The following is a 25822-nucleotide window of genomic DNA, read 5'->3' on the forward strand; positions in this document are numbered from 1 at the left end:
GAGATGCAATTGGTGAATCTGGTACCATCAGTTATGACTGCGCTTGCTAGTCTGAAAGTTGCAAATGATGTAAGAACTTTAGTGCAGTGTTTGTACTATTTTTGAAAACGGGAGGTGTAAAGTGGACTGTAGCAAATTTTGAAATCAGTCTTGTGAGTGGTTGGAGGTGACTTGGCAAATGCTGAAGTCTTAGAGCAACAGCCATTTAAAATTAGACACTTCTAGGCCCTTTAACACTACAAAGTGCCTAGATGACATCAGACCGTGCTGTATCTGCATAGTTGCTACTGGTAACTAGTTTCATTCCTCTAATCCCTACCCAGTGTACCATGCTTAAGTCCGTACTTGTAAATTTTGCCTTGGAGGTGGGGCAGCAAAGAAATTAAACATTTTAGCTGCCTTTCATATGCTTTTCATACCTTAAGTACTTAAATTTCCTAAAGGTATGGGAATGTCTGTGGCATGCTGTACGATGTGCTTTCCTGTTGCCCATGTCTATTAAATGGCAGCACAGCACATAACAAAAGAGGTCATTGAAAGCTGCTACTTTTGGGTCATTGTTACATAAATTATTTTTGCCCTGTCCAGTAAAGACATTTTCACATGGTCTGTGACTATAGTACCACAATAGAGTTTTTAGGGGCGAGTCCGGCAACTGTTGCTAAGAGTGACTGGGAAAGATAATGACAGTTTCCCACAACGTAACGTGCAGAAATCGGGTGCTCAATTTTCAAAGTTATTAAGTGAAACCAAGTCAGTCAATGTATCCTGAAAAGTGGCCAAGAACCCCCTTCTGCAGATTGATTTGGATGTTTCGTAAGATAGGCATCAGGGTGCCAATCTCAACTTTGAGTTTGGAGAGGACCACGTAGAACATGGGGGATATGGGTGAAACCAGTGGTGAAGTGCTGTGTGGATGTGCTGGGCTGGTAAAACCTGTTTTAGGTCTAGAGCTCGCCCCCCACGTCCGCAGCACCAACCTGCTGTCTCCTGCCTCTGACCCCCGCCCACGCTGCGGCTAGCGTGTTCGAGGCCCTCCTCCACCCGCAGGCATCCTCCTGCGCCTCATCCCTGGTGTCTAGTGGGCTCTAGTAAGCTTCACTTGACCCGTGTGCCGCTTTCCGCCGTCCTGTAAGTGTTTTTCTCATTTTTCAGCGCCTTGCCTCCTTGCGCTTCTGCCCCCGTCGTGCCCCTTCTGTTTGTGCCACTTTTCGCCGTCCTGTAAGTGCGTTTTTACTGTTTTCAAGCGCCTCGCCTCCTGCGCATCTGCCCCCGTTGTGCCCCTCTGATTGCTGTTTCCCCGATTGTATACTGTGCCATTAGTGTATTTCTGTGACTGTTTTCAAATTGTGACTGTTTTTAAAATTGTGCCCGACTTTTTTGTGCCTTGTTTTTCGTGTTTTCACCCCTTGTGCGCTCCCCCTTGCTCTCCGCTCCCTGCCGCTGCCTCCCTGCGGCCCCACTCCCTCGCGCCCCCATTCGCCGCTCCCTCCCGCCTCCCAGCTGCTCCTCCCTCCCCCCTTCCTTCTTAATGGCTGGCGCTGCGCGTCGCGAGTGAGCGACCTCTGACCTGTTTTAGGTCTAGAGCTCGCCCCCCACGTCCGCAGCACCAACCTGCTGTCTCCTGCCTCTGACCCCCGCCCACGCTGCTGCTAGCGTGTTCGAGGCCCTCCTCCATCCGCAGGCATCCTCCTGCGCCTCATCCCTGGTGTCTAGTGGGCTCTAGTAAGCTTCACTTGACCCGTGTGCCGCTTTCCGCCGTCCTGTAAGTGTTTTTCTCATTTTTCAGCGCCTTGCCTCCTTGCGCTTCTGCCCCCGTCGTGCCCCTTCTGTTTGTGCCACTTTTCGCCGTCCTGTAAGTGCGTTTTTACTGTTTTCAAGCGCCTCGCCTCCTGCGCATCTGCCCCCGTTGTGCCCCTCTGATTGCTGTTTCCCCGATTGTATACTGTGCCATTAGTGTATTTCTGTGACTGTTTTCAAATTGTGACTGTTTTTAAAATTGTGCCCGACTTTTTTGTGCCTTTTTTTTTCGTGTTTTCGCCCCTTGTGCGCTCCCCCTTGCTCTCCGCTCCCTGCCGCTGCCTCCCTGTGGCCCCTCGCGCCCCCATTCGCCGCTCCCTCCCGCCTCCCAGCTGCTCCTCTCTCCCCCCTCCCTTCTTAATGGCTGGCGCTGCGCGTCCGCACCAGAGGCGCGCCAGAGGCAAGCCCGTCTGCGCCCGTCCGCGCCTGGACCGCGCCCAGCGCCACCCCCCCCTGGTCCTCACGCCCCCCGCACCTCCTGCTTCCGATACTCGGCCCGCGAACTCCTCGCTCTCAACCCTGGCCCCTCCACAGAGTGCTTCCTGGCCACCCCGAAGCACACCAAAGGACCTTTTTCCTGCCGCACCTGCAACTTCTCCTGCAACAGAACCACGAAGCCAGCAACAACCAACACAAACCACCTGCACTGCATCCTCCTCAACACACGCTCCGCACGAAAACACGCCATCGAGCTCTGGGACTTGCTCGACACCACCGCCCCAGACATGGCCTTCCTGACCGAAACCTGGTGGAACGACTCTTCGGCCCCTGACATCGTCATCGCCATACCTGACGGATACAAGATCACCAGAAGAGATCGCACCAACGGAATCGGCGAAGGGATAGCCATCGCCCACAAATCTACCCTCAAGATCCACACCCACACGGACGACACCCTCAAGACAGCCGAACACCTCCACTTCCAGATTCACACGGACCCCAACACTACCCTCAGAGGAACCCTCATATACCGCCCTCCAGGACCAAGAGCCCCCTTCAGCGACACCGTCTCCGACCTCGCAAGCACCCACGCCCTCGCCTCTCCAGACTACATCCTCCTGGGAGATCTAAACTTCCACCTTGAAAACAACAATGACGCCAACACCGCATCACTGACCACCAACCTCCTCAACCTCGGACTCCGTCAACTGGTCAACACTCCCACCCACATCGCCGGACACACGCTTGACCCACTCTTCACCTCAAGCAACCACATCTCTTTCAGCCACACCTCCGAACTCCACTGGACCGACCATCACTGCGTCCACTTTACCTTCAAGAAAAACACCGAACACCACTGCATCCCTCTACAGCCTCACCGCCGCTGGGGAAAAGTCACCGAAGACCAATTAGCCAGCACACTCGCCAAATACCCACCACCCGAACCCACCGACCCGAGCACCGCCGCCATCAACCTCCATCAATGGATCCTCAACTGCGCCAACACCTTAGCCCCACTCAAGAAACCCACCGCCAACCAAGAAAAGAAAAAAACAGCCTGGTTCACAGACTAACTGACCACCTCCAAACGCACCTGCCAGAAACTCAAGAAGAAATGGATCCACGAGCGCACACCCGACAACCTTGCTACCCTCAAGGACACCAACCGTGAACACCACCAACGGATCCGACTCGCCAAGCGCGCCCACTTCACAGAACGTCTCAACAACAACGCCCACGACTGCAAAGAACTCTTCTGCACCGTGAAGGAACTCTCCAACCCTAACGCCAACGTCAACGACGTCCCTCCCTCCCAGAAACTCTGCGACGATCTCTCCACCTTCTTCCACCAGAAAATCGCAGCCATCCACGACAGCTTCAACACCGCACATCCGCCAGACCCCACCCCCGACGACTCCTCCCACGCCTGCCGCCTCACCACCTGGACCCAAGTAGACGACGCCGAAACCCTAACAACCATGAATTCCATCCACTCAGGCTCTCCCACGGACCCGTGCCCACATCACGTATTCAACAAAGCCGACGCCACCATCGCCCCCAAACTCCGCAAGATCATCAACCTCTCCTTCAACACCGCCACCTTCCCGGACAGCTGGAAGCACGCAGAAATCCAACCCCTCCTCAAGAAACCCAAGGCTGACCCCAACGATCTCAAAAACTTCCGACCGATCTCTCTCCTCCCTTTTCCAGCGAAAGTCATTGAGAAGATCGTCAACGCACAGCTCGCCCACTTCCTAGAAGACAACTCCATCCTAGACCCCTCACAATCTGGATTCAGACGAAACCACAGTACTGAGCCCGCACTCCTCGCCGCTACAGATGACATCAGACAACAAATGGACAAGGGCGAAACCTCAGCCCTCATCCTCCTCAACCTATCAGCCGCTTTCGACACAGTCTGCCACCGCACCCTGCTAACCCGTCTCCACGGAGCCGGCATCCAAGACAAAGCCCTCCACTGGATCTCATCCTTCCTCTCCGACAGAACCCAGAGAGTCCGACTCTCACCCTTCCGCTCCAAAGCCACCAACCTCATCTGCGGCGTCCCCCAAGGCTCCTCTCTTAGCCCAACGTTGTTCAACGTCTACATGGCCCCCCTCGCACAACTGGCCCGTCAACACAACCTCAGCATCATCTGCTACGCCGACGACACCCAGCTCGTCCTCTCCCTGACCAAAGATCCGCTCACCGCCAAAATCAACCTCCACGAGGGACTAAAATCCATTGCCGAGTGGATGAGCAACAGCCGCCTGAAGCTCAACTCCGACAAGACGGAAGTCCTCATCCTCGGACGCACGCCCTCGGCCTGGAACGACTCCTGGTGGCCCACCGCCCTCGGACCCCCACCCACCCCAGCCAGCCACGCACGAAACCTCGGCTTCGTCCTCGACTCTGCTCTCACCATGTCCAAACAGATCAACGCCGTCTCCTCTTCTTGTTTCAACACCCTCCGCATGCTCCGCAGGATCTTCAAGTGGATTCCAACAGGAACCAGGAAGACGGTGACTCAAGCCCTCGTCAGTAGCAGACTTGACTACGGCAACGCACTCTACACAGGCATCCCAACGAAAGACATCAAACGACTCCAACGCATCCAGAACGCATCCAGAACGCATCCGCCCGCCTGATTCTCGACATACCCCGCCGATGTCACATCTCCCCCCACCTGAAGGACCTCCACTGGCTCCCCGTGGAAAAAAGGATCACTTTCAAACTCCTCACCCACGCACACAAGGCACTACACAACACCGGACACACCTACCTGAACACCAGACTGAACTTCTACGTCCCCACACGTCCACTCCGCTCTGCCAACCTCGCCCTCGCCATCGTCCCCCGAATCCAGCGCAAGACCTCTGGCGGCAGATCCTTCTCCTTCCTCGCCGCCAAGACCTGGAACTCTCTCCCCACCTTACTACGGCAGACGCAGGACCTCCTCACCTTCAGGAGACTCCTCAAGACATGGCTCTTCGAACGCTAGCAGCACCCCCCCCCCCCTCCCCAGTGCCTCGAAACCCTGTCGGGTACATAGCGTGCTTTATAAATTCACTGATTGTTTAATTGACTTGAATCTGCATATTGCAAAAGTAACACCTACAAGGCGGTGTCTGTTATGTCGCTGGCTAATGCACAGTGAGTGGCGCTCGCGACCTGCAGCACAGCAAATGAAATGACATGGACACACTTGAAACTTGACACGTGTGCTGCCAAGACGCATACCACTACACCACTCCTAGACGGTGCCCAGTAGGCACACCTTTTATTAACTTTTTTAGTTACACTCTGGGACATGGAACACTGAGGAACACTGAGGAATTGTCTGTACATTCCCCCCAAGCGCAGACCCTCAGTGGTAGCGTCTGCGCCTCAGTTGCGTCACTGGGGTCACAACTCTATATTCCTCCTTAAATTTCAGCAAAGCAAAACAGGGTACTTCAGACACAACCTATGTCCACATGGAAATCAACATTGTTTGTCTGGGCCCACCGTTGTGAGCTTAGCTGGTTCAGACCTCAAAGTCCTTTAGCTGGGTGGACGATGCAGGGTTTTGTAGTCTAATTTATCGGGTGGCACGGTCTGCCGTGGTCTGTGAAGGTACAAGCCTGTCTTGGCTCCTGTTAGACCTGACAGCTTTAGGGTTTTCTTCCCCCAACTTTTTGGCTGCCTCCCTCCATTTTTCTGACACTGTTTTTGCTTTGTTTAGGACTCTGCACACTTTGCCACCCCTGCCCAGTGCTAAAGTGCATATGCTCTCTCTCCTAAATATGGTAACATTGGTTCCTACCCAATTGGTATATTTAATTTACCTGTAGGTCCCTAGTAAAGGGCAGTACATGTGCCCAGGGCCTGTAAATTAAATGCTACTAGTGGACCTGCAGCACTGATTGTGCCACACACCTAATGTAGCCCCTTAACCATGTCTCAGGCCTGCCATTGCAAGGCCTGTGTGTGCAGTTTCACTGCCACTCCTACTTGGCATTTAAAACTACTTGCCAAGCCTTTAACTCACTTTTGTCTACATAGGTCACCCCAAAGGTGGGCCCTAGATAACCCATAGGACAGGGTGCTATGTAGGTAAAAGGCAGGACATGTATTTGTGTTTTACATGTCCTGTTAGTAACAAACTCATAAAAAATTTTCCACTATTGTGAGGCCTGCTCCTCTCATAGACTAGCATTAGAGCTGCCCTCATACACTCTTAAGTGGTAGATTCTGATCTGGAGTAGCCATGCGTTGTTTGGTATTGTCAGAATGCTAATAGAAAATCCTGCTTACTGGTAAAGTTGGGTTTAATATTGCTATTTTAGAAATGTCACTTCTAGAAAGTGGGCATTTCTCTGCACTTACTATCATCTGTGCCTTACAGCCTGTCTCCAATCCACGTCTGGTCTGTGCTGGTTGACAGCTCCCCTTGTGCATTCCACCCAGACAACCACAACCACATTTGCATTCATGTGCATACAGAAAGGGTCTTCATGGGCAGGAAGGGTGGATGGGCTCACACTTACATGTCAAAGGCCAGTGGCCTACCCTCACACAAAGGACTGATAACCCCCACATGGGTCCTGGCAGACAGGACTGGGCTGAAAGGGAAATGGTGCACTTCAAAACCACTCTTTGAAGTTTCCCTCACTTCAAATGCATTTTGAGGTATATAAACTGGGTCCCTGACCCCACTAAATCAGACACTTACAGACCTACTTCTGCACTCTGTCAGAGGTAACTGCCTGGCTGCCCAACTGACTCATCTGGACTGCTTTGCTGAGCAGGACTGCTGCCCTGCTTGTTGCCCTGCTGGCCTCTGACTCTGCTGCAAGGACTCTGCCTTCCTCCTGAAGTGCTCTCCAAGGGCTTGGATTGAGCTTGCCTCAAGTTTCTGAAGTCTCAGGGCCAACCAAGACTTCACCTCTCATAAAATCCTTGTATGTCGAAAATGGATGCCATGCCTGCAGAAATCGCACAAAGCCTGCATCGTGGCTGGGAACTTGCCACACCACTGAACGAAGCAGCAGCAACTTCCCGTCTGAAAATTTGACGCAGCAGTGACTTCCCAATGGAAAATTGTACACAGCGCCTGCATTGCAACGGAAAATTTGACACATTGCCTACCGGATCGATACAGCGCCGGTTCCTTCTACCAGCGCGTCAAGGATTTTCAATACCTTGTCCCTGGGTGTAAAGCTATCCCTGCATTGCGGTGAGGAACCAAGACTGCGCGCCTGCAAAACGATGCAAACCCCTGCAGTGTGGAAAGAAACAGCGCTTCATCTGTGCCACGACGGAAAATCCGACGCAGTGCCTTATTTTTCCACACATCTCCTCCTCCGGGGTCTCCATGCGTTATTTTTGAAGCATCGCAGGTACTGTGTGTTACAAAGAAACAACTATTGATTTCTAAGGATTGAGATGCTTTTAAACCTTTTAAAAGTGATATATCAACTTGTGCGTATTGGGTTTTTGTTGTTTTGACCTTATTGTATTCAGCTAAATATCTATTTTTCTAGATCTGTGTGGTGTATTTTTGTGGTGTCGTCACTGTGTTACTACATGATGTATTGCACAAATACTTTACACATTGCCTTCTAAGTTACGCCTGACTGCTACCAGAGGGTGGGCACAGGATAATTTGGATTGTGTTGTGACTTACCCTGACTAGGATTGTGGTCCCTATTTGGACAATGGTGTATACCTCTGCCAAGTAGAGACCCCATTTCTAACAGTCTCTTTTCAGTTTCCACACGGGCTGGAGGGCTGGGAATTTTGGAAGCTTGACACGGCTTGCAAGATCTAACAAGGGCTTCCACCTTCTTGTCCATCATGGTTAACCACACCTTGGTCCTCAGTCTGTTCTTTCTCTTCACCATGCCTTGGTGTCAAGCATGGGCCAACTTGACAGCTTGGTCAATGAGGCTAGAGGGGATGAACAAATGGTGTCCTCTGAGGAGGCATCCATCTTGGTCAGCAGTCAGCTCATATCAGATGTGGTACAGGCTTTCCATGATACGCCTCGCACAGGGGTCGAGTTTTGGATTTGTTTCTTGAGGATGTGCCACTGATTAGTCTGATGGCACTTAATGCCTTCTATAGACAGTCATCTCGTAGGGTTGCCTGGCGAGAGTGTCTGTAGAGATAGAGAGGGGTTGGGATCGCTTTGCAACATATCTCACATACTCCTCTGTCTCTTTTGCGTCTTCTTCTTCCTCTTCTGTTCCTGCCTTGGGTGTCAGGAGAGGTAGTCTGCAGGATTATGGGACCCTGGTCGGTATTCGACCTAGCAGTTATATTCTTATAATTGGAGCATCAGTTTCTCAATCTTCAGGGGGCTTTGTTGCAGTCCCTCTAAAGAGGGGGATTAGAGGCTTATGGTTGGTCATGACCGTGAATGGGTGCAGGTGGAAATGCTTGCATCCCCAATGGATCGCAATTGCCTCTTTCTCAATCTGCGAATATCTGCTCAGTTGGGGTGAGAGACCTACTTGCATAGGTGATGGGGGTCCATTCTCTTTCTTTTCACTGTAGCAGCACCGCTCCTAGTCCTTTTGGGCCAGCGTCAGCAGCTATTGTGGTGTCTTTGAGTGGGTCAAAGTACCCAAGGCTGGTGTCTACCGATAGTGTGGTCTTCTTGGCTTGGAAGGCGGCTTCCTGCTCTGGGCCCCATGTCTATGGCACCATTGTCTTGGTGAGCTCTTTCAGCGGTTGAGTCAGCAGCGTGAGGTCTTTGATGAACCGGCCACAATAATTGACCATCCTCAAGAAACTTCAGACTTCAGTCACTGTTGGTGGGGGTTAGGGGGCACGTCTTTGATGTCCTAGACTTTGGCTGGGTCTGGGGCAATACCTGCTGCAGAGAAGACGTATCCAAAGAAGTGCATTTTTTCCTTCAAAAACTTGCACTTGCTGCAATGTAGGGTCAGACCTGTGTCCTGTATACGTTTAAGAACTTTTTTCAAACAAGAGTGGTGTTCCGGCACTATGCAGGCGTGGACAAGAATATAATCGCTGAAGTTTATAACACCCGGGAGGTCAGCGAGGAGTTTGTGGATGACATTTTGGAACACCTGTGCGCGGCGCTGGATATTCCGAAGTTCAGCCTGAGATACTGTCATAGCCCTACGTGCGTCGAGAACATGGCGATGTATCGTGAGTGTTCATTGAGTATTAGTTGTTGATACCCCGACCTGAGGTCTAGCTTGGAGAACCAGCAGGCTCCGCTTAGCTTGCCGATCAGGTCATCTGTGGTGGGGGTGAGGTGACTTTTCCTCTTGATGACCGTGTTGGGCAGTCTCGTGTCAATACAGATTCTCACCTCTCCCGGCTGCTTGGGTTTCCTGGTGACCTCGGTTGGGGATACCCACGGGGTGGGCCTGTCACTTTCTCAATGATGCCGCCTGCTTCCAGTTTGTTGAGCTTCTGCTCTACTTGAAGTCTCAAATGGAACGCGATGCGACGATGGTGGAGGGCACGGGTTGGAGGGTCTTGTCAATGTGCAACTTATTCTCTCTGTCCTTTAGGCAGTCAATGCTGTTGAATATCACGGGGAAGTCTTGGCATTTCGGTTATGGATTCTTTGTGGACCCTGAAGTCGAAGGTCACTATCCCGAGAGATTAAGGGCCTCTGCACCCCAGTATACTTGGTGCTCAATGGAGCGGGGTCTGTAAGTGATGGTTGTTTTAAACTTGCCACGCATGGCTAGTGGTGTTGACTGTCAGTATTGAAACACTTTAATCGTTATGAGGGTCAGGTCCGGATGCGGCTCCATCTTCTTGTAGGTGCCGGTGGACATGATGTTAATGGAAGCGCCTGTGCCTACCGTGAAGGTAGAGTTTATAGAGTGTTCCCCATTGTCATTGTCATCCATGTCACTGGTTTGTGGTTGTGCCTCGAAGGTTGTGTTGACGGTTGAACTCGGGGTGCATCCTTTTGTTAATCTACATGCCTTTAGGAAATGATTAATCTTCCCACACCCTGCACATCTTTTCCCCCTTGCTGGGCAGTCTGCAGGGCGGTGCGTCGGCCCTCCATAGTAGCCACATGTCCTGGACGCAGCCATACTTGTCTGGGTTTGCTGGGTGCTGGCGTGATTGTGTTTACCAGTTCTACTTTTACTGGTCCATTTAGCACCACTTCCATATGTGATGCTCAGGCTTTGGACAGTTCTTTCGTTCCTCCCATTGTCAGTATGTCGCCTGGTGACCTTCCTGACTCCTCCAGGATTCTTTCTCGCAATTTTGCCAAAGTGCACCCTTGTATTACTTGCCCTCCGATTTCCTTGTTCTCATCTGTGAATCTGCACGTGCTGGCGAGCTCTTTTAGCCTCATGTAAAAGGTGTCTGTTGATTCCTTGGCTTGTTGCAGCGCCTGGCGAAACACACATTTTTCGGAGTCTGTGTTGGTCGTGGGTTCAAAATGAGCACTGAGGGCTGCAATCAGAGTGAGGTGAGTTTTTGGGGCAGCTTCATTAATGGTTTTGGAGCTTAAATATATGTCCTTTCCACCCAGGTGTCATTGCTCGCTTCTGCACATTCTCTACCTTTGTAGCTTCACAAAAATAGTAGTATTCTCTCCAACCAGTCCTTGAGCTTGAGTCAAGGATGTGCCCTCAATAATGAAGGGCTCTGTTGCTGGTTCGTGGCCATCATATTCGGTTGCTGCTGGTTTGGGTGTTGTTGTGTCGCCCAGCAGCGCATGTGCGTGTGAGAGGTGGGCCGTAATGTTTATAGGTTCCTTGAAATGGGTGCTGCACTAGTGCGGTTGACTGTGGATCTTGCTGAGGTAAGTGTCACTATTACAGACTCTGGGAGTGATGGGCTGTCTCAGTCACTGCTGGGCAGTAAATGAAGCACACACTCAATGACTAACACCAGGCCAAAGGTTTTTATATAGCAAAAATATATTTTATTTCAAGAATCCCAAGATTCAAGTTGCAGCTAAGTACATTTGCAAGTAAGTCTCCAACATATGCATCAATACCACTTTGTTTCAAATTGGCAAGTTATACCGTTTTTTTTAATAAATAGCAATAATCTGTTTTAAACGTTGACAGTGCAATTTTCAGAAACGGTTCTGGGGAAAGAAAAGTTAGAACGGTTTCAAATTAAGTCCGGCCAGGTGCAGAGGTCAAAGTTGAGGTTGATTTAACATGGGTTCCTGTGGAGACTTGGGGCACTTGGAATCGGGCCTGCTTGCAGGTACCTTCCCCCGACTTCGGAAGGCAGACCTGGGGGGTTTAGAGGAGCACTAGGGGGCCACAGGTCAGCACCAAATACACACTCCTAGCGGTGCAGGGGCTGCAGGGTGCAAACAGAGCGTCAGGCTCCCAATGCTTTCTTATAGGTGGATCCCAGGGGTCACAAAGATGTTGCAGACTAAGTCCAGGGGGTCAGTTCTGGAAAACCAAAGGCTGGACAAGGAGGACGGCCACCTGCTGGATGTTGCTGCACCGTGGGTCGGATTCCACAAGATCAGGGGGCTGCAGATGTAGGGATACCTTTTGCCGTTGGGAATCCTCGTCTGGTTCTGTGCCGGTCAGGGGGGATCCTCTGGATTCAGGCTGCAGGCGTGGATCTGTTGAACAGGGCCTGTCAACCCAGGGTGGACACTAGGTCACAATCGCCTGGGTATCCACTGTAGTCAGTTGGGCCACCTGGACACGTGCCATGGGTGTCTGGTGTCTGGTGCAGAGTGGGCAGGACTCGCGGATCCAAGACGGTTCTGGAGTCCTTTGTTGGAGTTTCTTTCTAGAAAGGGCCACTGTCCACTGGAGATTTTGGTCCTCTGGGGTGCAGGTAGTCCTCTTGAGGCTTTTAAGAGATCACTGTTCCTGCAGGATGCATCACCTTGTTGTAGCCGGGCTTCAGAAGCTGGAGACAGGCCTGTAGGGCTGGGGCCAAGTCAGTTGGTGTCTTCAGTCTTCTCTGCTGGGAGTCAGCTTAGCAGTCCTTCTTCGTCTTGAGGTCACCAGGAATCTTGACGAGCTAGGTTCAGGGGAGCCTTTAAATTCTGCCTTTAGGGGTGTTACAGGGGTCAGAGGGCAGTAGCCAATGGCTACTGTCCCTGAGGGTGACTACCCCCTTCCGGTGTCCACTTCCTTTGGGGAGGGGTACACAGACCTACCCTTATTGGTCCCTGTCCTCCACACCAAGATTGAGGAATTTGCAAGGAGGGGATCACTTCAGCTCTGGAAACCTTAGGGGTGGTCCCAGCTGAAGTGGTCACTCCTGCTTGTTTTCCCTAATTTTTCAGCCAGACTTGCTGCCAGAAGGGAACTTTGTTTGGGGGGGGCAGGCATCTCCGCTAGCTGGAGTGCCCTGGGGCACTAACAACATGCCTGAGACTTTGAGGCTCACCGCCAGGGATTGCAATTCCTGCATGGGGGAGGTGTGAAGCACCTCTACCTAGTGCAGGCTTTGTTTCTGGCCACAGACAGCACAAAGGCTCTCACTTCATGTGGTCAGAAACTCATGTGAAAGTGGCAGGCTGACACAGACCGGTCACTCCTGCACTAGAAGTTTGACTAAAATACAGGGGACATCTCTAAAATGCCCTTTGGGTGCATTTTTCAATAAATCCAACACTGGCATCAGCGTTGGTTTATTGTGCTGGGAAGTTTGATCCCAGACTTCAGTGAAGCCATTATAGAGCTGTGGAGTTCGTAATGACAAACTCCCAGCCCATATACATTAAATGGCTACAATACACCTACAATGTCTAAGAATGGACTTAGACATTGTAGGGGCATATTGCTCATGCAGCTATGCCCTCACCTGTGGTATAGTGCACCCTGCCTTAGGGCAGTAAGGCCTGCTAGAGGGGTGACTTATGTATGCCACAGGCAGTGGTTTGTGAGCATGGCAGCCTGAGAGGGGTGACATGTAGACTTTGTATTTTTCTCCCCACTAGCACACACAAGCTGCAAAGGCAGTGTGCATGTGTTTGGTGAAGGATCCCCCAAGGTGGCATAATACATGATGCAACCCTTGGGGGTCTTCCTTGGCCACAGGGCCCTTGGTACCATTGGTACCTTTTACAGGGGGCTTAGCTGTGTACCATTGTTCCCCACAATTGGCACACCACTGGCAAAGTTTTTGGGAAAGAAAACTGGTGCTGTGGCCTGGTTAGCAGGATCCCAGCACACTATGTCAAGTCAGCATCAATATCAGGCAAAACGTGTGGGGGGTGAAAAACCATGCCTGAAAGGGGCACTTTCCTACAACAGTTAAAAACTGAAATGAAAAATGCAAAAGTTTTCACCTTGTCTGCCCCTCTCTCAAAACCACAGACATTGGCAAAGGCATATCTGTCCTCAACTTTGAAGAGCGAGTTGGCTTCGTGTTAGAAAAGGGGTCCCTGGTTGGCAGAGGTATGTACCCTGTCCAAGTAAGGACCACAATCCTAGTCAGGGCAAGTCAATAACACGACATACATTAGCCTGTGCTCACCCTCTCTTGGATTAGTGCAGAGCAGGAAGGCTTAGCTTAGAAGCCAATGTGTAAAGCACTTGTGCAAGACACACAACAGCCTCTGGAGATACACCACAGAAAAAGACTTCATATGGATGTAGAAAAATAAAGCTTGTTTATCAGGTTAATTTTAAGTTCAGCACAATACAAGTCCAATTCATAAATAGTGATGTATTGGTTTTGCAGACTCAAAAATAAAGCAAGGTTGATGAGCACATATAGGGATCAAAGGTGTGGTACCAGGAACTCCTCTACATGGGTGTGCAATGTCCTGATGGACTCCAGTTCTGTCCTGATTGCGCTCCTCTCTAGGAGCAGTGTGTGGCTAAGCTGGGCAGAGCTGCCCGGGTTGACTGAAAGTGGCGAGTGGCAAAAGAAAGCCAGGGCTGCTCCAGATGGTTCACAGGTGCAAGTGGCAAAGGTTGACGAAGCTGCTTGGGCTGAGTTTGAAAGTAGCAAGCAGCAAAGGAAAGCAGGGTTGCCCGAGGTAGTTTACAGATGCGAGCGGTGGTTTGGCAAAAGCCGCTCAAGTTGCAATTGAAAGTAGCGAGCAGCAAAGAGAAGAAGAAGCCACTCTGAGTCACCCTGGGCTTGGAAGACAAGTCCTGGGCTTCTGGGTAGAGATTAGCAGGGCTCAAAGTAGGACAACAGTTTCTGTGAGCAATCAATCCTGGCAGTGTCAATCGTGGCACACAGCAGTCTTTACTGTAGCAGTGTGTTCTTGAGTCCAGAAGTGTTCTGGTTTTAGGGTACCAGGGGCCCACTCCTAATACTAGAAAGTGCCTTTGATGTGGAGGGTGACTGCAAAGAGTTCTTGTGAAGTGCACAGATTTCCCTTTCAGGTCAGCCTCGGCTCTAGACTATTAGTGGGAGGTGTAGGAAGTTGGCTCTGTATGTACTATTTCAAAGTAAGAAATAGCATGCACAGAGTCCAAGGGTTCCCCTTAGAGGTAAGATAGTGGCAAAAAGAGATAATTCTAATGCTCTATTTTGTGGTAGTGTGGTCGAGCAGTAGGCTTATCAGAGGGTAGTGTTAAGCATTTGTTCTACACACACAGGCAATAAATGAGGAACACACACTCACAGACAATTCCAGGCCAATAGGTTTTTATATAGAAAAATATATTTTCTTAGTTTATTTTAAGAACCACAGGTTCAAGATTTACAAGTAATACTTCAAATGAAAGGTAGTTCACTCGGGTATCATAGGAACTTTGAATCAACACAATATCATGTACAGTTTTAGCAAAAATGGCAAATAGCTATTTTAAAACTAGACAGTGCAATTTTCAACAGTTCCTGGGGGAGGTAAGTATTTGTTAATTTTGCAGGTAAGTAAACCACCTACAGGGTTCAAAGTTTGGTCCAAGGTAGCCCACCGTTGGGGGTTCAGGGCAACCCCAAAGTTACCACACCAGCAGCTCAGGGCCGGTCAGGTGCAGAGGTCAAAGTGGTGCCCAAAACGCATAGGCTTCAATGGAGAATGGGGTGCCCCGGTTCCAGTCTGCCAGCAGGTAAGTACCCGCGTCTTCGGAGGGCAGACCAGGGGGGTTTTGTAGGGCACCGGGGGGGGGGGACACAAGTTAGCACAGAAAGTACACCCTCAGCGGCACGGGGGCGGCCGGGTGCAGTTTGCAAACAGACATCGGGTTCGCAATAGGTTTCAATGGGAGACCCAGGGGTCTCTTCAGCGAAGCAGGCAGGCAAGGGGGAGGGGCTCCTCGGGGTAGCCACCACCTTGGCAATGGAGAGGGCCACCTAGGGGTCGCTTCTGCACTGGAGGTCGGATCCTTCAGGTCCTGGGGGCTGCGGGTGCAGTGTCTTTACCAGGCGTCGGGTTCTTGGAAGCAGGCAGTCACGGTCAGGGGGAGCCTCTGGATTCCCTCTGCAGGCGTCGCTGTGGGGGCTCAGGGGGGTCAACTCTGGCTACTCACGGGCTCGCAGTCGCCGGGGAGTCCTCCCTGTAGTGTTGTTTCTCCGCAGGTCGAGCCGGGGGCATCGGGTGCAGAGTGGGAAGTCTCACGCTTCCGGCGGGAAACGTGGAGTCCTTTAAAAGTTTTTTCTTTGTTGCAAGTTTTGGTTTCTTTGGAACAGGGCCGTTGTCCTCGGGAGGTCTTGGTCTTTTTAGATGCAGGGTAGTCCTCTGAGGCTTCAGAGGTCGCTGGACCCTGGGGAGCGCGTCGCTGTTGCAGTTTTTCTCAAAGTGGGGAGACAGGCCGGTAGGGCTGGGGCCAAAGCAGTTGGTGTCTCCGTCTTCTCTGCAGGACTTCAGGTCAGCAGTCCTTCTTCGTCTTAGGTTGCAGGAATATCTTTTCCTAGGTTCTGGGGAGCCCCTAAATACTGAATTTAGGGGTGTGTTTAGGTCTGGGAGGGCAGTAGCCAATGGCTACTGTCCTTGAGGGTGGCTACACCCTCTTTGTGCCTCCTCCCTGAGGGGAGGGGGGCACATCCCTATTCCTATTGGGAGAATCCTCCAAAATCAAGATGGAGGATTTCTAAAGGCAGGGGTCACCTCAGCTCAGGACACCTTAGGGGCTATCCTGACTGGTGGGTGACTCCTCCTTGTTTTTCTCATTATCTCCACTGGACTAGCCGCCAAAAGTGGGGGCTGTGTCCAGGGGGCGGGCATCTCCACTAGCTGGAATGCCCTGGGGCATTGTAACACGATGCCTGAGCCTTTGAAGCTCACTGCTAGGTGTTACAGTTCCTTCAGGGGCAGGTGTGAAGCACCTCCACCCAGAGCAGGCTTTTGTTTCTGTCCTCAGAGAGCACAAAGGCCCTTACCACATGGGGTCAGAAACTCGTCTCTCAGCAGCAGGCTGGCACAGACCAGTCAGTCCTGCACTGAACAATTGGGTAAAATACAGGGGGCATCTCTAAGATGCCCTCTGTGTGCATTTTTTAATAAATCCAACACTAGCATCAGTGTGGGTTTATTATTCTGAGAAGTTTGATACCAAACTTCCCAGTATTCAGTGTAGCCATTATGGAGCTGTGGAGTTCGTTTTTGACAAACTCCCAGACCATATACTTAATATGGGCACAACTGTACTTACAATGTCTAAGAATAGACTTAGACACTGTAGGGGCATATTGCTCATGCAGCTATGCCCTCACCTGTGGTATAGTGCACCCTGCCTTAGGGCTGTAAGGCCTGCTAGAGGGGTGACTTACCTATGCCACAGGCAGCATTTTGTGTGCATGGCATCCTGAGGGGGGTGCCATGTCGACTTTGTCTGTATTGGTGGGGAGAAAAAGGCAATCTGCAATGGCAGTGTGCATGTGTTAGGTGAGGGGTCCCTTAGGGTGCCACAACACATGCTGCAGACCTTAGGGACCTTCCTTGGTCACAGGGCCCTTGGTACCACTGGTACCTTTTACAAGGGACTTATCTGTGTGCCAGGGGTGTGCCTATTGTGGAAACAATGGTACATTTTAGGTGAAAGAACACTGGTGCTGGGGCCTGGTTAGCAGGGTCCCAGCACACTTGTCAGTCAAGTCAGCATCAGTATCAGGCAAAAAGTGGGGGGTAACTGCAACAGGGAGCCGTTTCCTTACAGGAGGTAATCAGCTCCCTTGTGTGAACTCTAGATGCTACCATTTGAGGTGTAAGTGTGAGCCCTTCCCAACCTCCTTCCCAGGAAGACCCATCAGTATGCAGATGCATGCACAAGCAGCTGTGTATCCTGTGTTCTGGGTGTCTGAAGGGAATGAAGTGTAGCTTTCACCTAGCCCAAACCAGGTGTGTATTGGCGATAGGCTGTGGGCACACAGGGCAGTGCGTGCAGAGAAATTGTACTTTCTAAAAGTGACATTTTTAAAATTGTAATAATAAGAATGACTTTACCAGTAAAGAGGATGTATAATCACCATTCCAATGGTACTAAACATGATGCAGTTGCTTCTCTCAGACCGGGAATTACAGCATCAAAGTTTTATAAGCAGTTCCAAGTGCTGGTCTATGAGCGGCACAAGCCTCACAGTAATGAAAATTGACATTGGGGAGCTTATCATTACCAGGACATGAGATCTTAAAAGTATATGTCTTGCCTTTTCCTTACATGGCAACATGCCCTATGAGCTGCTTAGCGGCTAATATAGGGGTGACCTATATGTTAAAAAAAAAAAAAAAAAAGGAGTTCTGGGCTTGGCAAGAGGTTTAAAATGCCAAGTCAGGGCGGCAGTTAGACTGCACACACAGGCGCTGCAGTGGCAGACCTGAGATATTTACAGGACTACTTGAATGGGTGGCTCATCAGTGCTGCAGGCCCAGTATTAGCATTTAATTGACAGGCCCTGGGTATATTATATATCACTTTACTAGGGACTTAAAGGTTAATTAAATATGCCAATTGTGGATACACCAAAATTACCATGGTTTAGGGGAGACGCACATGCACTTTAGCACTGTTCAGCTGTGGTAAAGTGCTCAGAGTCTTACGGCCAACAAAAAGATACAGCAACATAACAGGAGGTGAATGCAAAAATTCTGGGTAAGACCAGACTAAGGATGCCAGGTCTAGCACTGAGCATATTCACAGAGGTACATGTTACTTATATTCACTTGCGCATGTTCTTCTCTCTTAAAATGCTTCAACTTTAATGTGTTGAAAATTATTTACATTTGTGCTTTGGCACCATCTTACTGTAGTTGCACATCGTATGCTATGAATTACCAAAATTAAGTCAGGCCATCGAAATGCCAGTTTGAGCACCATCATGTCATGCATACCTACAAGATACCACATATTACCTACATTATACTTGAGGCAGAATTACAAAATATGTAGGCACAGTGCATGCCCTTGCTATGTCAAGAATTACCACTATTTAACTATTAATCTATTGTGCAGTTAATACCCACAATTTTGCAAGAATTGCCTCCCACTTCCAGAACCACAGTTATGCTATGGATATGCACAGTATGCTAAAATTACCACCATTGTGCCAGGGTGAACATTGTTGGGGATGGCACAGTTGTACATTGGATGCTCACAATATACCAAGATTTACCATACTACTTATAGGACCACCATTATGCTATGGTTGGGCACTGCTATGCATATTATGTCCAGAAGGACCACTGTTTGGTCAGAATCGGCATTCTGCCAGAGCTAATTACCATTGTACCATGAAAGTCTTTTTAGGTTGAGCGCACAAGCATTCTGGCCTGTTGTAATCTATCTGTGGGCTTTTAAACACTCCCACTGCACGCCCATCACCATCACTTGTCCATGGGCTTGCCTTTCAAAAATCCTTTATCATTGGTAAAAGCTTTACGTTTGTCCCTCCTTTGGGCAGTTTTGTTACTGTCTTGGCCAGCAACCCTGTTGCATGCATAATTGCACTTTTGCCCATAAATTTGACTGTGTGCAAACATCTTTTTCCTTTTGTGTCTCGCCTTCGCGATCATGCTGTTGGCGGACGTGGCGCTTTGAATCGGCTTGCTTATGTCACCTGTTTTACTTTTCATTTTCAATTTATCTGGCAAGAAAAGTCCAGTTAGAAATTTACAATGCTAACAGCTCTAACTCGAGCAAACGCGAGACCCATTACATTACAAATGCTGTTTTATTGTTCCTATTAGACTGTCTTTAAATTCAAGAAACAAGTAAAAACCCGTTTGTTCTAATGGGCCTTTACACTCTTTCAAAGCTGACAGACTCGGCAGACCCTGTTTGACAGTCACCTTCATGGGTTCTGTTACTTGGTTCCCTTCAACCTGCTATGATACATTCCCCATCCACAGAGTGCTTTAAGGGGTGCCTAGACAACACTGAGCGCTGCTTCGCACGTAATCATCGGTGGGGCATTTAATTGGTGTTCGTACACGTTCTTGGGTGGGCGTCGTTTTGAATAGCCTGCCAAACACTTACATTATTTAACAAACGGAACTTCTATAGTCTGTGCTTAGTCCAGGGTCGGATTGGCATCATAATTAGGCATGGGCAGTCCCAAGAAAGTGGCCCACATTCCTGGCAGCTCCCTTTCATGAATTGCTGTTTGCTTCGTCTCACTCGACTAATTTATAGAGAAATGTGATAGGGATGGGGGGGGGGGGGGGGTCAGGCAAAGCAACAGCTACTATTGCTCCAGCAACAGAAAGGTGGAGGCCAAAGGCTACAAAATCACCTCGCCCAGAGTCGCATCCTTCCAGCTCACCATAATCACAGGGCGATCGCCTGGCAGGGAGGCGTTAAGAAAAACACATTGCTGAGGTGAAAATGACCCAACCATCACAACATCGCCTGCCAACCCTCTCTCTCCCAGGGAGGCCCTGCATATAGCCATGCCCTGAATGTAATGACCCACTGGGGATGGGGGTCCGAGAAAAAAGAGATTGCTTCTGGGCATGGCTGTCATGCAGGGGGCCTAGGTGCGAATGGCCCGAGGGCAAGAGCAACGCCTGACCCGTAGCGAGTCCATCTCAGCCTAACCCCTCCCTCGCCCATCATATCCTGAACCGTGATAATCGCCTGACAGGGTGACAGAGGCCCTAAGAAAACCGGCCCACAGGTCACCCTTAGGCATTGTACCGTCGGCCAATGCCCGGCTGGCCGTTTTGCCAATCCGGCACCCAGACACGGCTTCCTAAGCGCTGTACTGTAAATACGGCCTGTGAAGGACTGACTTGAGAAAGGCTGGTTTTTATTGGTCTTTAGGACAACTATGACATTTTTAAAGTAATTGGAGCTAAATCGAGTGTCTGGCTTTTTCAAAAGTTATGTCCTTTCCAGACCCAGGAGGCCTGCGCAGATTACTGTGGGTTAACAGACGCCCATCGCTCTAAACGAGCCTGCCCTTCTTCATTACTCAATAGTTTAATCTCTAACATCAGGCACATTGGAACAAGGCAGTACGTTGATTAATTCTAGTTTAATTTTTTTCATTGTTAGTTTGCGGAATTTGGCATTCTCCCGGAGGCACATGGCCACGCTCGAGATGCTTACGCCTTTGGAAAAATGGTCGAGTGTTTGCTGACACACGTGACTCACAAAGGTAGGTTTTCTTCTAAATATTTTTGTTAGCAAATAAATAGTGACAAGTAGGCTTTAACTTATTTCCGTGAAAGCATACTGCAATATGCGTGTTTTGGTATTTGTTATCAAGTTAGTGTACAAATACAAATGCCTTTTACCGTTGAGACCACACAAATTCTTTGCTCAATGTATGAAGAGAATTAGCAGATTAAAGGGCTAGTGCTACTTGATAAAAAGGGATTGAAAAATGTTTCCTTAATGTACCCAGGTTAGGGTGACCATATGTACAGAACAAAAAAACCGGGATAGACAGCCGCTGACATAGAAATAGGACTAAATGTTGACACTGCACTGACCAGTGCCAACGTCTAGTCCTATTTCATTGTCACTGGCTTTTCGTATATATGTGTGGGAGAAGTGATATATATATATATATATATATCAGGACAGCCACTTGCAACACACCACAGCATGGCCAAGGAAGTCTAATTTTCATGCTACCGAAACACACACCTGTGCAGCATGAAAATTAGACTTCTTCAGCCAAGCTGCAGAGTGTTGCAATTAGAGCTTTTTTTCTGGCCTCGGGAGATGGCAGCATCACGTGTTTATTCGCCCCCTCCCCCCAATTAAATCCTGCTGTGCTGCCTAAATTAAGTCAGGCAGCACAGCAGGAAGGTCTTTTAATCAAATCTCTATGGTGCCAAGAGAGGGCCGGTGTGAACATGAACCTTAAGAGCACCGTGATAATTGTGCTTGGTCACCCAACCTTCTCCCAAAACCGGGACATTTGCCTTTTCAGGGGTGCACTTAAACCTCAACTCCCCTGGGAGGTTTGGTGGGGCTAGTACTAAAACGTGGTGATGGAGCTACCATTTCTCACACCGGGGTCCATGACATTGTTATAATACACGCTTGGAAGTTCAAATCAAATCAAATCATAAATATTTATAAAGCGCGCTACTCACAGGTGTCTCAGGTGGGCGAAGATGTGGCTGCTGCGGGGTATGTTGAGGATGAGGCGGGCGGAGGCGTTTTGAATTTGTTGCAGACGTTTCTGGAGTTTAGCGGTGGTTCCTGCATATAGGGTGTTGCCGTAGTCCAGGCGGCTCGTGACGAGGGCGTGGGTCACGGTCTTTCTGGTGTCGGCGGGGATCCAACGGAAGAACTTTCGGAGCATGCGGAGGGTGAGGAAGCAGGAGGATGATACGGCGTTGACTTGTTTGGTCATGGTGAGAAGTGGGTCCAGGATGAAACCGAGGTTGTGTGCGTGGTCAGAGGGGGTCGGTGCGGTGCCAAGGGCCGTGGGCCACCAGGAGACGTCCCAGGCGGTCGGGGTGTTTCCGAGGATGAGGACTTCCGTTTTGTCTGAGTTCAGTTTCAGACGGCTGAGTTTCATCCAATCTGCGACGTCTTTCATTCCATCTTGCAGGTTGGTCTTGGCGCTGGTGGGGTCCTTGGTGAGGGAGAGTATCAGCTGAGTGTCGTCGGCGTAGGAGGTGATGATGATGATGCTGTGCTTGCGTACAATGTCTGCTAGGGGGCTCATGTAGACATTGAAGAGAGTCGGGCTGAGCGAGGAGCCTTGTGGGACACCGCAGATGATCTTGGTGGGGTCTGATCGGAAAGGTGGGAGGTAGACTCTTTGGGAGCGGTTGGAGAGGAAGGAGGTGATCCAGTCCAGGGCCTGTCCTTGGATCCCGGTGGAGCAGAGGCGGGTTATTAGGGTGCGGTGGCAGACGGTGTCGAAGGCAGCCGAGAGGTCGAGGAGGATGAGGGCGACTGTTTCTCCGTTGTCCATCAGGGTTCTGATGTCGTCTGTGACTGAGATGAGGGCGGTTTCTGTGCTGTGATTGGCTCGGAATCCGGACTGAGAGGGGTCGAGTAGGTTGTTGTCTTCAAGGAAGTTGGTAAGTTGCTTGTTGACGGTCTTCTCTATGACTTTGGCGGGGAAGGGGAGGAGCGAGATGGGGCAGAAGTTCTTCAGGTCGCTTGGGTCCGCCGTAGGTTTCTTCAGTAGGGCGTTGACTTCAGCGTGTTTCCAGCTCTCGGGGAAGGTGGCAGAAGAAAACGAGCTGTTGATGATGGTCTGGAGATGCGGGGCGATGATGTCGTCGGCTTTGTTGAAGATGGGTTTAATGTGCTAACGCATGGAAAAGGCATATGTGTCTGCCTGTTATTTCATGCTTTAGCACATTAAAGTCACATATTTTGTCTTCTCCAATGCATTCCCCTGAGGCATCAAGCACTGCTAAAGCTCAGAGAGTGTCCACCATACCTGCAAGCTTCAAATGTCTGCAAAATGGATGGTACAGAGTGAGTCCTGTGCAGGTCTGATGGGCAGAAAAGAAAGCACTACAGGCTTACTGGAAAAGAGTCTCTTCTGATTAAAAGTTACATGAACTTGCATAATGATGAAATGCTTCCAGGGACAAGATGATGTGTGTGTGGGGTGAATCTACCAGTGGGACCAAGAAAATGAGCCCACAGATGTTGAGAATTAGACTTGAGGTATGTAGAATAAACTGTGATAACAAAATGGTAGAAGGCTTCTATCTGGCTGTCACAAATTGAAAGGGGCTCACAAACAGTTCAAAAGGAAGGAGGATCCACAGAGAATAATAAGCTAGATACCTGTTCACAGTGTAAAAGCATGCATGTGTTGGTATTTCTATAGAAAGGATGTAGATTGAGAGCAACAGAGTGTTGCACATTATGGGAGGTAATGGAAAATGATGTAAGATTCTATTCATAAGTGGATTGAATCTTTTCATTACACCCACTTACACTATTGTCTCGCACATTTAAATGTTAGGCGCATTGGGATTAAATGCTTTTTCCAGAACTGCCCAATTTTCAGTAAATGCCAAGCTGGATTCAAACTAAGGTCTTCCGATTGACGGCTTAGCCACGAGAACACATCTCCTTCCTCAGCTGATGTAATGGGATGTTCCAAAAAATCTTCAAACATTTGATTTCACCACTCTCTGTCAACACACATGTTCTGTTGATGTTTTAACATAGCCATTAGGCTGCATTCCTCAAGCTGTCTAGTGTGTAGACTAATGCTAATTATTTTGGTATTTATATGTTCTACATAGGTAGCACCTGAATTGTCTGTTTAAGGTTTATCTATCTGCGTATATACAATGGTTTAAAGTTGGGTATATACAGAGTATGCATAACTGGGTAACTGTAATGTGGTTGAACATTATCATTGAGGGGTTATAGTGAAATCTTTTTGCCCTGTAGATTGTAAATGTCACAAGGAGCCTGAGATGGCAATGACAAGGTACTCGTATGTATTTTGTATATTACAAGCTGTTCTATTCCGAGTACAGCTAACAATTGACATTGACTGGAATTAAAATGTAGAGATTTTGTTCACCTGTCACAGATAAATTCTTGATAAAATAATAGGAAATGATGAGATCAGTGGATATATGTGAATCTGTGGTTGCAGGGTTTGCAGCATAACTAAAGATTTACTGAATTTGGCACATTAGTTACAAAATATGAGGATTTCATCAAAATTGTTGTTTCTAGGTCAGACAGATGAAAATTATACCCCCAGACATATTGACACATAATTTGCCTTTTTTACTACCATTACGATGACAAAATTTGTATTTCACAGGGAACACAGGAATATTTTTAATGGTTTCTTAAAAATACGTGAGTTTTATACCACTGTTTTTTGTGTAATAATAGTACCAAAACTTGTAATAGACACATTTTTACTCGAAGTTGTAATGACTTTCAATAATTGTACACATACATCTGTGTTGACAAGCAATCCTGATTGGGGAGGGGGGGGGGAGTATCTTTCTTAATGTGGTATTTTCTGTCATCCAAGGTAGTGTTGAAATGGCTGATTAATCTATTTTTCTGGTTTTGGCCCTGCAATATTTCTTTAAAAAGGCTAAGCACTGCTGTGAGAGAAATGAGACAATATCCTAAATTGCAACTATACAGCCAGGTCCCATTTGGTAGCTCTAGACTGATTTTCTTATAAAAATGCACACTAAACAACATAAGCCGAACTTGCACTCAGTTTTTTTTCTTTCCAAATCAAAGAAGGTTGGACAAAGATGCATAGATTTAAATGTGTGCATGCTGCCACAGAAATTCATCATGGGAAGTAGTGTTGGCAGTCATATTAGTGAAGGAGCTGAATCCATGTAAAAATTAAATTTATTTTTGTTGTGGTGAGCATTAGCAGCGTGAGACACTTTTGCAGGATCACATTAAGATAGCCAGTAGAAGATCTTGTGAGTAGACGTATGTGTGTGGGAAAGTGTGTGTATGCCCGCAACCCTGCTGCACCCCTCTCAAAGAGCTCCCGTAGTTTCAGCCAGTGCACAACACCTGCACCCTCAGCCAGTGTGGAGCTCATGTTCCTTCTCTTGAACAGATGCCTGGTGCTCTCTAGCAGAAAGATGGAAGGTATGGTATGCAGAGCTTTTGTCCACCGAGTAAAGATCAGGCTGAAACAAGGAGACAATGTTAAATATGAAACAAGACAAAGGTGGAATGTACAGGGTGGGAAGGAGCAGTTTGAGAAAAATTAAATGGGTAGATGACGGGGAAGAGGAGAAAAGGTAGCGCTATGTGGAGAGAGTGACAAGAGGGGCATAGGGCAGGATGAACATAGATGAGGACCAGCTAGCTATCTATGGGCAATGTAATAGAAGTTAAAATGCACTGTAGCACATGGGAAGGAAAGAGCGGGCCTAGGCAGAAAATAAAAAACATACAGTTAGAACTCTTACCTCTGAGCGTCAAGTTTAAGCTTGAAAACAGGCGGGCTCTGAAAAAAGAGGAGTCAGCTCGACCATGTCTCTGAAGAAGGTGTGTTAACCCACAGGACTACACTTACCAGTTTGGATCCTTTGAAATGTTAATGTGTCTTGGATTTGGAGCAGGCACTGTTCTCCCTTTAAGTTAATGTTTTCCAACCATCCGCTGCCATTTGCAGAGATTGTAAGGGTGATCAAGAGGTAGAACACATGAGAGCAGATCAGATTGGGGGACACCTTACTGGTGTGGCAGAAAGCTTTGGTGGAAGAAGTGTCGTTTGCTGGCTATCCACAGTGTCATTCTGATCCACCTCTTCAGTC

General features: G+C 49.0%; 1 protein-coding gene across 1 annotated transcript in view; it reads left to right on the top strand.

Annotated features, from left to right (window-relative positions):
* Positions 1-25822, top strand: part of SCYL3 (SCY1 like pseudokinase 3) — a 617362-nt gene that overhangs the window by 179000 nt on the left and 412540 nt on the right. Inside the window, exon 4 of the mRNA XM_069231087.1 lies at positions 20619-20721. Coding sequence (XP_069087188.1) covers positions 20619-20721 — 103 coding nt within the window. The remainder of the gene's footprint in view (positions 1-20618; positions 20722-25822) is intronic.

The sequence above is a fragment of the Pleurodeles waltl genome, chromosome 4_2 (genome assembly GCF_031143425.1).
Source record: "Pleurodeles waltl isolate 20211129_DDA chromosome 4_2, aPleWal1.hap1.20221129, whole genome shotgun sequence".
NCBI lineage: Eukaryota > Metazoa > Chordata > Amphibia > Caudata > Salamandridae > Pleurodeles > Pleurodeles waltl.